Source organism: Lissotriton vulgaris, chromosome 3_1 (assembly GCF_964263255.1).
Source record: "Lissotriton vulgaris chromosome 3_1, aLisVul1.2, whole genome shotgun sequence".
NCBI lineage: Eukaryota > Metazoa > Chordata > Amphibia > Caudata > Salamandridae > Lissotriton > Lissotriton vulgaris.
Genome location: NC_141689.1, coordinates 81,836,076 through 81,849,336, shown reverse-complemented (window position 1 = coordinate 81,849,336; position 13,261 = coordinate 81,836,076). Strand labels below are relative to the sequence as shown.

General features: G+C 46.6%; 1 protein-coding gene across 1 annotated transcript in view; it reads left to right on the top strand.

Moving 5' to 3' along the window:
* DYSF (dysferlin) overlaps nt 1-13,261 on the top strand; it is a 1,070,125-nt gene that overhangs the window by 835,978 nt on the left and 220,886 nt on the right. The window contains exon 34 of the mRNA XM_086960107.1: nt 756-896. Within this exon, the coding sequence (XP_086816233.1) occupies nt 756-896 (141 nt within the window). The remainder of the gene's footprint in view (nt 1-755; nt 897-13,261) is intronic.

Sequence of the window (13,261 nt, the reverse complement as noted above, 5' to 3'; positions counted from 1 at the left end):
ACCTGGTCCGGGTGGCCAGATTTCTTTGCAGTTGTTCGCGGCAACAGGACTGCTATGAGCAGCCATTTTCATCGTTAGCTTCCACAAGAGGCCATCTGCAGTCAATGAGAAATGATATTTCATCTCAATCCAAAGAGTTTGCATGCTATTACATCAATGAATGCATGCTTGCTCTGTGCACGCCCGCGGCCCCATATCTTTTCGTGGTGTCTGCAACAATCCTAGCCGTGGCTGTCAGAGCGCGTCACATGCAGTAGGGTCACAAGAGCATTACTTCTGCAGACTTATACAGTCCCCTTTCTAGCCCTACTAAGGTCACCAGGGATCCTGGCAATGTCTTGAGGCTACTAAAGACCTACCTGATATCTGGAGGAAATGATGGTTCTGTGGGATGAAGAGCCCTGAGGCAGCTCTCATTGGGACTCTCTTGCAATGGAGCCAAATCTTTACAGTAGGCCTGGGCCAACTACTAGGAAAGGGTGACGCGTTCGCTACATTTCGCTCTTGGCAAGATGTTACTTTCCTCATTAGACACAGGCTGACCCTTCTGCATTAATCTGAGAGCACACAGGATATGTTTATAATAATACTATGTGGAGTTATTGTGAGAATGAAGTGAGAGTGATGTGTTCTGGGTGAACAGTGCACCTTTAGTAAGTGCCTGGTGTTCCCTTTGAGCACTATGCACTCATATTTCTTTTTAGAGCTTTGTTTTACGTTGAATGAATGTATTGATGCCCATTGTTATATTTTAGGGTGCGGACGAATACATGGGTCGCTGCATTTGTAAGCCCAGTCTGGAGCGAGCCCCCCGACTCTCGTGGCACTCGGTGACGAAGGGAAACAAACGAGCTGGAGAACTCCTGGCAGCCTTTGAGCTCATTCAGAGAGAGAAGGTCAGTAACTATGCAGAATGTATTGCCTTATGGATTGCATCTTGGATTACTTGACCAGTGTGACTGGAGTGTTCTAAAAGATCCAGTGTGGTGGTAGCAGGTATTGATCATTTACCTAGACAGTGTTCTTATGCTCTCGATTGCGTATTGGGACAGGCTTTATGGCCTTTCCACGACTATGACCTAGACCAAAAAGGCACTTACAAACTGCTATTTTTAATGGTGTACCTTACGTTGCAAAGCCATTACAACTAACTCCCCTATTTTAATTGATGGGGTAGGAGGTACATCCACATTGTGCCATATTTAAAAATTGCCCAGTCCCTTTTGTAAAACAACAGTTGTGAGCCGACGAACAACACACACCCAAGTGTCAGACTCAGACGAAGGAAAAAAGGATGTACCTCCTACCCCATCAATTAAAATAGGGGCCAAGCCAATAGTGATGCCACATTAGGACCTTACTGTGGTCTTAACATTTCTCATGTGCACACCCTTTGAGCTGATGCAGAGCTCCTTTCAGCATATTCTGACGATGAAGACTGTTTTCTCATTGTGTGAGGGAACAGCAGGCACTGTCGGTCCAATCGCCTTACACCACCTTTATTCCAGACAAACTGGTGCTTAGGTCATGGACAGCCTTCTAGCCAAAAGTCATGACTTCTTTCCATGTTGGGCAATCCTTCAATCTCCCAGTGTTCTTTGCTCTGCCTCAACCCTCAAAAGAGGATGAGAGGCTCTATCGGTTGGACCCCAACAGAGCTTTGAGCTTTGACATCAATCACACCGAGGACCATCAGGGGGACGATCAGACTTTTATAAGTTTCAATAGGGTGAAGAAAGGGAAGGCAGTGCAGGAGAGGAATCTGTTGAGGTGGAAATTTGTCTGCATTAAGATCTGCTATGCACTGGCCAAAAAGCAGCCTCAAGAAGATCTCAGAACCCATTCCACCAGGGCTGAGGCTGCTGCCACTGTATGGGTACATGGGGTTCCTGTCCACGACATCTGCCGGTCTGCGACATGGGCATCAGTGCACATGTTCTCAAAGCACTAATGCCTTGGCAAACAGAGCCACAGGGAGGGACATTTAGCTTGTTTGGTCCTACAAAACTTTAAGGTGTAAACCCACTCCAGAGACCTTCCATCTTTGTAAGGTACTGCTTCTGTATCTATTCTAAAGGTGAGGAAACTGCAGTTAAAAGTGTGCACCAGAAGAACAAGTAACTTAACCTTGGTGGGTACGCTATCTAACCCCAGATTTCTCATGGACCTCCCATGTCCCTGTTCTGTGGAGTGGCCTCTTTTCACCATCTAAAAAGATCCTCTGCACGATGGTACCAACAATTGTTTTATGCTCCATGTCTGAGGGTGCAGAAAGAGTCATGTAAGAAACTGATGTCAGAGCGAAGGGTGGTGCTTATATGCAACTCTCCTTTGTCACTTTTGGAGAGGTACGAAACTAGGGTGGAGCCACACGGTGCCACCTAGCGACACAAGGGAACATTATTAAGAAAGGTACCTGGATCCAATCTGGTCCATAGGGAATATTCTAAAGGTGAGGTGTCTGTGGTTAGATAGAGTATACACCCGAAAACGTTTTACCAAAGGCAAGTAGCCTGTTCATTTGGTGGAGAGGAAATTTGAATAATTAAAATAGTCCTCAAATAGAGACTTTGAGAGTGCTGATGGAATAGGAATGTTTGCAGATGTTTAGCTAGTGGAAGACAACAGTGATGGAACCTTTTGGATAAGTAACGAGAATATGCGAGTGAGTGAATAGGGACATTTTCAGAAGGACACAAAGCAGAGATAGTGAGAGTTTGCACCTTGACATTTTTAAAAAGGCAAAAAAGGAAAGAGTTGGAGAGTTATATATCTGGTTTTAAACTTCAGATATATTTGAGAAGGTATGTAAACCAAGAGAATAATATTGGTAAGTTATGTTGGTGAGAAATTAGGTTATACAAGGAGAAATTACAGAAATGGGTGATATACCATTTCTAGAAAAGCATATGGTGCTGATTAGGAAATCGTCCTAGGGTAATAAGAGGTGCCATTGGCTAAGTCCATGACATAGTCGTTTATTTACCATTGTTTTCTAGCCCGGAGTAGGAGGACAGACGTGCATGCAAATAACAGCTTCCATAAGGAGTTCTCTTTGGCGTTCTGTACTTCCCATCAGACCGAGTGTGGGTCCAAGGTACTTCACACCCACTCTCAGTTAATCGTGGTCCAGGAAGAGCCTTTTACTGCTCCCACGACGAGGTTTAATCATTTTAAATTCAATGCCTGACACTGCGGTGCCAACAGATACAAGAAAAATACTGTCTAGAGATAACTTGGTGTTTCATGAGACAGAAATACTCCATTACATGTGCATATGTAATAAGAGAGAAAGAAGCAAGAGCTCTGCTGTAGGTTAGCAGATTCCATTCCTTCAGACTGAAATAGGGTGCCCAGTGCACAGCGCTATGTGCCAGTTGGCGAAACCACTTATTGCTCTTGGCCGGCTTGACTAGCTGAACGGTTGCTTGGCAAATAGGTCTCAGGGAGCAAAGAAAACTGAAAATGTTCAGGGGGTGAGAAGTGAGTGTTAACAATGGTGGAACAAAGGAGGTGGGAGTAAAAAATGCAAAGAATTTCACGAAAAGCAAATGATTCTACAATTCAGAAGTCTTCAACCTTCTTTGGCTATGTTGTTACAACTGTGTATTGTGTCCCAGGCTGCTGTAAAGTCACCCCAAAGTGCCTCTGGGTTCTGCAAGACATACAGATGTATTTTTGTTTAGACATGTGGACAGATGAATGCTACAAGACAAGCATATTGAAAGTGTACAATTTGATAGGAATGGCTGGCAACATTGTTAAGTTTTTAATTACTTGTAAAATGAAAAATTGGGTGTGTTGTTTACCAGTATAAAGAACAATAATGACCATATCACAACCACATCTAAGAGGTCTACTTCTGCTGCGAAATGTGCCTAGGTTTGGTTGACAAACAGTTGGAAGTGTGTAAATTTTAAACATTTTAACGAGTGAGAAAGAGATCAGCTAGATATTTGCGAAATGTAGATGTAGAGCCTGAATATGTGTTTCGTTGGCAGACGTTCAAGTCACCAACGTGTTATGTAATGTGTATCTGTAAAGCGCACTATCGCCGCTAGGGTATCCTGGTGCTGGCTGAGGACTGTAGGTCAGAATATCAATGAAAAAAATTCAGATTGTCCATAGCAAAAGTATGGTCTGAAATAAATATTGTTTGCAAAAATATTGCCCCATTGGGTGTAGATTTTCAATCATTAACGGAGGCGATATTTTTGTAAATGGTGTTTATGACACATTATTTTTGTCAGAAGATGTTTAAGCTACAATATTCTGGTATTCATGATCTGAGCTCAGCCACATTGGTCAAGGAAGGTCTGCCAAAGTTTTAGATTACCACCATGACCGTGGGATTTCCCTCCCAGCAGCTTCTGTCACTAAGGCAAAGGCTTCCTCAGGGGTCAACGGCTATAAGAAATTCACCACGCCAATGCGGCATGATGGAACTGTTATTGCCACGTGTGGCTACTGAAAATGTATCTATATTGCACGTGTCTTTGACATACTGAGATTAGACGTTCAGTGAAAGCTGCTCTTTTTTAGAGTGGGTGTGGCGGATAAAGGTGGTAGGCGAGCCAGACTAAAGTGGTTTTCAGTGACGTCCACACCTCCCAATTTATACTCCCAATGGTGGACCTGATAAAGGCTTCACCATCTGGTAGGCCACGTTCCTTTGCCTTCTTAATAAGAGGGGGCAAATTCTGCTGTTTTCTTTAGGGGAGCAGTGTTGGGATGAAAGTCTTGGAAAAGCTCTGCTCACCTCCCCTGTTATTTTTTTTTCTGGCCTGCCTCTCTTTTTGATTCGTGAACTCAACAATCTGCTAGTACTCCAGTGTGCCCCATTTTTGCTGTGCCGTTTCTCAGCAGATCTATGCTATGTTGACAGGCCTCGTCTGAAAGTCAAATGCCAGCGAGGCGTACCCCCCCTCTGAGTGAGGGTGCCCCCTTTCAGGTTTAAAAGTGACTGGCGGTGACAGTAGTGGAATTGTTCTTGGATATACCAATGTCATTTCAGGCGGTCTAAGATAGTGCTAGGTTGGATAGATCCAATTTTTTCAAAATATGACCGAAAGGATGGTTCTAAAAATAAACAAAATGAAAAGCATCACTGATGAGTTATTCGTGCTTCACTGGTGATCGACACCCAAATTAATCTCCTTTATAATAACTTGATAGTAGCTTAAACAGTTCCTGCACATGCTAAAACATTCTCACAGCAACCACCTCTCCAGATAATCCATTAGTCCAATGCTTTTGAGGGTTCCAAGAAGCTAGTGTCTATAATCCCAAAAGGGATTATAGATTTTCCCTACTCAATCCTCAGATTAGGACCTTGTTATGGAAAAATACCAAACAACTGTCAACTGTGTTAGGGTTTAGGAAAGAGATAAATGCATGCTTATTCAATATTTAGCTTGCTCTGTATGACTATTTGATGATGAGCACAGCATCAGATATAATATATTACTATGTAGTATTCTAGAGATGAGATACATTTAGTTTGTGAAGTCTGTTTAATAATGACAATAATAATTTGCCCTAAAATCATGAACCCCATAGTGTGACTGCCACTGCTTCCACTTGAAAAGAACTGTCAAGTCACCCACAATTGCTGTATGTTGCTCAATCACGTTTGCCCTGTAATCAAGTGAATGGTGGTGTCCATGTGGAGCCAGTGTACATTACTGTACTAGATAGTGGTTTTTCTAAATCCTGCCTTTTAATTTACTGAGTGCAGGGACATTACCATAATTTTCTCTGTGTTTAGTGTAGGTTTCCCTACCGCTGCAGTGAAATACACCCCTCTTCCTCTTTCCATGTTGCAATCTGTTGTCTACAGTTCCACATCTGAACCTTTGACACTCCAAACTGGTTTGACATAGGTCTTTCTGCTCCCATGAGATCAATAGATAACGAAAGGAAGACTTGGAGGAGAACCTTCATGTCAGCATTGAGCAGATGCACTTCCAAAAGTTGATCTTCTGCCAAAAGGAAGATCTGTGAATACCTGTGATTGCTAGGGTGGGATATTGGACCATCTGATGGAGAGGGTGGTTTGGTAACGCACATTTTGTAGCAGGAGTGATACGTCTTCTCGGCCCTGTATGGCAAAACCTGTTCCTGTAGTGCTCCCTGATGGACCACTGAGGAAATCTGATAGTGCACCCACCAGGAGAGAGACATGCTAGTCTTAATGAATTATTATACTAAGGCGTCGATTCCGATCCGGTAAAATGCGCTCCGAATCGTCGTACGGAGCAATTTTCCCCGTACGAATCGTACCCGTACACGTCTCCGTACGTACGACGAAGTACGATCCGTACCAGGAGCCAAAGACCGTACGAGTCGTACAGGACTCCGTACGACTAAAATATCCGTACGAGTCTCACTCGGAAACCGCTGTACGTGACATCGCTACGGTTCGCGGCTGGTTTTTACGACCCAGCAAGTACGATTCGTGTCGGGTACGCAACGTACGAGCCTTTTTTTTACGGGAGCTGGAAACAGCCGTAAACGCATAGTTCGCGCCGAAACAAGTACAGAACGCCCCCCCCAGGGACGCCGCGTACCCCACATGATCGCCGGGGTACGCGCTGTACCCCTCCGATCATGTGGGGTACGCGGCATACACCCAGCGTACATGGGGTACGCACCGTACCCCATGTACGGTGGGTGTACGGTGCGCACCCCATGTACGCTGGGTGTACGCCGCGTACCCCACATGATCGCAGGGGTACGGCGCGTACCCCGGCGATCATGGGAGGTACGCGGCGTACGGTGTGTATGTGATTGAGCGCTTTTCCGTACGAATCGCCCTTACCTGACGCGGACCGTACGAATAGCGTCCTGATCACCCGGTCCGGATCGTACTCGCCGGGTCGTACGGTGTGTTTACGAGTCGTACGGAAACGGCTCCGGATATGATTCGTACGTGGGATTTTTTTTACCGGATCGGAATCGAGCCCTAAATGTCTGGAGGTGAAGGTTGTTGAAAGCTGGACATCAGATGTTGTGATCAGTTTTTTGGAATGTTTGCTTTACGAATTCCGCGAATTGTGATATGTCACCCTGAGACCAACAGTGATTTAATCATATCATCAAGGAATCTGTACATTTGGCAGTTAGTGGGTTGAGCGATGGGTGAAAATCTTTGCACGCTGCTTCTTTCTTCTACAGAATTACTCCCATTTCTACATTTGACCTTTTTAGGGGCCGGAAGCCTAAGTCAAATTTGCCCCTTCTGATTCTTTAGGACGAAGTTACACAGAGGTGCCACATCATACGCTCACCTTCAGGGTCTTAAGTGGGTCTGTAGGCTCTACGGCATGTGAAACCCTTAATTACAGCACCTAGGGCTAGCCAGGCCCATCAGCAGGGGCTGTATTGTCAGAAGAACAAATCTGACCGAGGATTCTTAAGCATGTTCAAGGGCTTAGTGACCGTCCGGAGCCTCTCTGAAGCGGTCGCTCCCCTCGCTGCTCCCTGCTCACCCACACGTGGTATCGTAGCGCTGTAATTTGCCTCGCACTGCTTTTAAATTGCACTGCCATAGTAACGCTTATTGCCAGACTTGAGCGCACTGCTATATATAGAATCATCGTAGCGCTATATTAGTAGACCGTGATTAGAATCATCGAAGCGCTTCATGAGCAGACCGTGATTTGTATTGTACTGTGCCATAATCAATTGCTGTGCCACTCGCTTTGCATATTGTTGCCTGATTGTGCTGCCCAGTCGATATTGCTTAAGTAAGGTCGTGCCCAATCTCGTCCTGTTTCCACTTGTGGCTTGCAGCCATCTTGTTGTTTGTTTGTTGTGCCTCCCAGCCCGGCCCTCCACCCCGCTCCCGCCTCCCAGCTGCTCCTCCCTCGCCCCACCCCTCTCCACTATCCACTTATGACAGATGCTTTTGCGCGCAGCGGTCACGCGCAGCGGTCGCACTCCATGCGCGCCAACGGTGCGCCAAAGGTAAGCCCGTCTACGCCCGTCCGCGCCTGGACCGTGCCCAGCGCCAGACCCCCTGGTCCTCGCAAAACCCACTCCACCCGCATAACGTATGACGCCGCTACCCTCTTTGCCCTTAATCCCGGACGCACACCACAATGCTGCGAAGCTGCCCCAGGACACACCCATGGACCATTCGCCTGCCACTCCTGCAAGTTCGCCTGCATCAGGACCCACACCAAATCCACTTCCTACAAACACAGCTCCCACTCTAACCACCTGAAGTGCATCCTGCTGAACACCCGCTCGGTCCACAGACACGCCACTGAACTCTGGGACCAAATCGACACTACATCACCGGACGTCGCCTTCCTTACAGAAACCTGGATGAACGCCTCCTCAGTGCCCGACATCGCCATAGCCATCCCGGACGCTTACAGGATCATCCGAAAAGACCGCACCAACCAAACAGGAGGAGGCATCACCATCGTCCATAAGAACACCATCCGAATCACGACCAGCTCCGACGATAACCTTGCGACCGCCGAACACCTTCACTTCCAGATCCACACCGACCCAGGACCACACTTAGAGGCACCCTCATCTACAGACCACTAGGAACCAGCACACAATTCAACGAAGACATCACTGACTTCATCAGCCCACATGCCCTCAGCTCCGAGAACTACATTCTACTGGGAGACCTCAACTTCCACCTGGAAAAGAAAAACGACAGCAACACCACCACCCTTCTGGACAACTTGTCCAATCTCGGACTCAACTTGTTGACACCCCCACCCACTTAGCCGGACACACACTCGACCCTATCTTCACCTCCAGCAAACACATCTCGTTCGATCACACCACAGCTCTCCGTTGGACGGACCACAGCTGCGTTCACTTCAGCTACAAAAAGACCACGACCCACAACCCCCCACAACCTATTCCTCGAAGAAACTGGAACAAAATCACCACCGACCAACTCTTCACATCGCTTAACCAAAACCCTCCTGCCATATCATCGGACCCAAACCAAGCTGCCACCAAACTCACACAATGGATCACCTACAGCGCTGACGAATTAGCACCCTTGAAAAACCACCAGATCAAACAAGGTAGCAAAAAGGCCCCCTGGTTCAACGATGACCTTAAGAAATCCAAGAAGTTATGTCGTACCCTCGAGAAAACCTGGAGAAAAAACCCAACCACTGGCAACCTGACCACCTTCAAAGACGCTACCCGCAAACACCACCAATTGATCTGATCCACCAAGAAATCAGCATTCAAGGATCGACTCGACAACAACGCCCACAACAGCAAGGAACTATTCAACATCGTCAAAGAATTTACCAACCCCACCGCCGTCACCAACGACATCACTCCCTCCCAAGACCTCTGCGACTCTTTATCCTCTTTCTTCCACAACAAAATCGCCGACATACATAACAGCTTTGAAAACCAGTCCGAAGAACAGTCCAATCCACCCACCTCCGAACCAAAACAGCACTCTCACAACCTTTGCGCCTGGAACCCAATCACTACTGAAGACACCATCCGCCTGATGAACTCCATCCACTCAGGTTCACCAACCGACCCATGTCCCCACCACATCTTCAACAAAGCAGACTCCATCATCGCACCCCATCTCCGCGATGTCATCAACTGTTCCTTCAACTCCGCTACCTTCCCGGAAAGCAGGAAACATGCCGAACTCAGCGCCCTTCTGAAGAAACCCACAGCAGGCCCCTCTGAACTTAAGAACTACCGCCCCATCTCACTCCTCCCATTCCCTGCCAAAGTCATTGAGAAAGCCGTCAATAGTCAGCTCGCCGCCTTCCTTGAATCCAACAATTCTCTCGACCCCTCACAGTCCGGCTTCCGAGCCAAACACAGCACCGAAACTGCCCTCATCGCTGCTACAGACGACATCCGAACGCTACTGGACAACGGAGAAACAGCTGCCCTCATCCTACTTGACCTCTCCACCGCCTTCGACACAGTCTGTCATAGCACCCTCATACAACACCTCAGCAACGTCGGAATACAAGGAAAAGCTTTGGACTGGATCATCTCGTTCCTCGCCGGAAGAACCCAGAGAGTCCGCCTCCCCCCATTCAAATCAGAGGCCACCGAAGTCATCTGCGGCGTACCACAAGGATCATCACTCAGTCCCTGTCAGAGCTCCAAGCATTACCTGATATGTAATCACCTTGACTTATACTTGCGCGGGAGCAGAGATGATTCAGGCTCAGGAACTAGATGCTAGTACCCGAATCCCAAGAGACGATGCCGGCAGGTCTATAAGAACCTCCCTACATCATCCTCCGGGAAGGGGGTGTGGATAAAATAACAAACAGAGAAGAGACAGGTCCGGAAAGTTTCCTCAGACAACTTCCTTCAGGATGTCTGCGTATTAGAAACCTGTAAGAGGAGCACACCATTAGTTTTCCCTCCTAAACTACTCTGACTCTGATATTCTCGGGTTCTACTTTAACTCACTTAATATTTTCCTGGACCTTGCTTCTCTTCTATGGGATATGGTTTTTCTCGTCTAGTTAGTCGTTACTGCATAGGGAGACAAGAGCGGATGGGTTAATTCCTTACTAATGCTATTCTGTGGTCACCTCTGAGCTAATCTCTTCTAACATACTTACTTGGCTACTAATCGAGAACGCTGCTTTCTGGGGTTCTGTAAAGCTGCTCTGAGTTGGAAACCTGGAACAAGTCTTTACTTATAAATAGTCTTTTCTTAAGCAATTGACTCAAGGAGGAATGATCTGGTAATCCTTCCTTTCTCGCTTATTACTTACAAAGTTCAGGAACTGGTTTCTCTTTTCTCTTTTCACTCAATGTTCAAGAAATAGATTTCTCGTTTCTCTTTTCACACAATGTTCTAGAAGTTCGAGTTATGCACTTGACAATATAACTACGTCACTACGAATATCTTCAGTTTGGCCAAACACTTGTTATTCGACACTTAGCTTTCCGTTGCTGACTGACTCTCTTGCTCGTTGAAGATCTTCTTCTCCACAGGAAATTACCAGTACTCGCTGTACTCTTTGACGTCTCTTCGGAGGTTCTCTTTACCGCTGGGAAACTTGGACTTGGAAAAGGGGCAGGTTGTTACGCGTTTGAATTAACACGCCGTAACAACGTTTCCTCGACACTCGCGCTAAACGCAAATGGAGTACTACAACCAGGTTACTTAAAACTAAGGATTCGAGGAATTCACCAGAGTACGCACACAGGTTCTTCTTCTCTAACGGTTCAGGTGAAGTGCGTAGTTTCTAGAACTTGCGTCCCGCTCATACTCTCCGCACCAAAACGAGGCTAAACGACTAGAGCGTCAACCTCACAGCACCACGGCACCGCGGCAGCCATTTTGTCTCTCCAGAATCGGACCCTCTCCGACCATGATGAATCTGCGTACCTTCGGGCTTCGCTTTGGGTCGAGGTTGAACCACACATCAGCGTATCCACATGACGGGTTCTGACAGTCCCACCCTCTTCAACGTTTACATGAGTCCCCTCGCATCCATCGCGCGACAACACAACCTCAACATCATCTCCTACGCAGACGACACCCAGCTGATCCTCTCCCTCACCAAAGACCCAAGCACCGCCAAAACCAATCTCCACGAAGGAATGAAAGAAGTAGCCGAATGGATGAAGAACAGCCATTTAAAACTAAACTCGGACAAAACGGAAGTCCTCAACTTAGGATCATCCCCCTCTGCCTGGGACGACTCATGGTGGCCACCGGCCCTGGGTACAGCACCCATACCTACAGATCACGCACGTAACCTGGGCTTCATCCTAGACTCCTCCCTCTCGATGACCAGACAAGTCAACGCTGTCTCATCTTCATGCTTCAACATCCTACGCATGCTCAAAAAAATCTTCCGTTGGATCCCCACCGAAACAAGAAAGACAGTCACCCACGCACTGGTCACTAGCCGACTGGATTATGGAAATACCCTTTACGCCGGAACCACAGCCAAACTTCAGAAAAAACTCCAACGCATCCAAAACGCCTCAGCCAGACTCATACTGGACATCCCCCGTCAAGCTCACATTTCCGGTCACCTGAAAGACCTCCACTGGCTCCCCGTCAACAAGAGAATAACGTTCCGTCTCCTCACCCACGCACACAAGGCCCTCTACGACCTAGGACCCGAATGCGTCAACACGCGACTGTCCTTCTACACACCCACCCGCCAACTACGATCATCCAATCAAGCCCTCGCCGCAATTCCGCGCATCCATAGTTCCACCATGGGAGGAAGCTCCTTCTCCTACTTAGCGGCTAAAACCTGGAATTCTCTCCTCACTCACCTCTGCCTTACACAGAACCACCCCTCCTTCAGAAAGCAGCTAAAAACCTGGCTATTCGATAAGTAATGCACCCACCCTCCCTCAAGCGCCTTGAGACCCTCTGGGTGAGTAGTGCGCTATACAAATTCCTGAACTTGAACTTGAAACCAAAATAGTGGCCTCATATGATATGGACGAGTAACTGCTTCATCTTACTGATATTGGAGTAGATGCAGGGAAGCCACTGTCACTGGTAAACAATTGTCATTTCTCATATTATTGATTTACATCAGTCTTTTTTTTTTTGCAGTGAGCCAGTGGGACAATTCATCAAGTATATAAGCGACTCTCTATTGTTCAATATTCATATGTACACATGCAAGATCACTGTAAAATGCTGCGTGATATTTTTTTGGTGTAGCGAGTGTGCAGAACTGCACAGAAAGGGACAATCTGCAAAAAGTAGGAAGGAGGGGCAAATCTATTTTAATTGAGGACACATGGCCTGATTTAGAGCTTGAAATATAAATCCAATAGGATATAATGAGATATATATTTCGGCAGACGTGATATGAGAAAGTAATCCGTCCACCAAGATCTAAATCCGGTCCAAAGTGTTTTTTACAAGATTGTGACCCCCTAATTTTCTTTCATTTAATTTATATGTCTTGTATAAAATGCTTTGAGTAAACAGTCATAGGGTTAGCAAAACAGGTGTAAGTCTGCAAGGTATTGGGCCAGAGCAATAGAAGTCGTACTGCATAAGTACTATGTTATGTAATCTTACATGCCTTTGTGAATGGGCTCTGAAACATTTCACTTCCTGTTAGTAAAAGTGCACTGAGGGCATGAACCTATGTGTATGTACTAATGATATATGAATAGTTCCTCAATATTCTAATTGTATTCTCCTTTTAGATGTTGTGGGGCCAATTAATAAAAAGGACTGTAGGAGTATATAAAAGAGTACTATAGGAGAACTGCTTTACACACTGGAAAATGG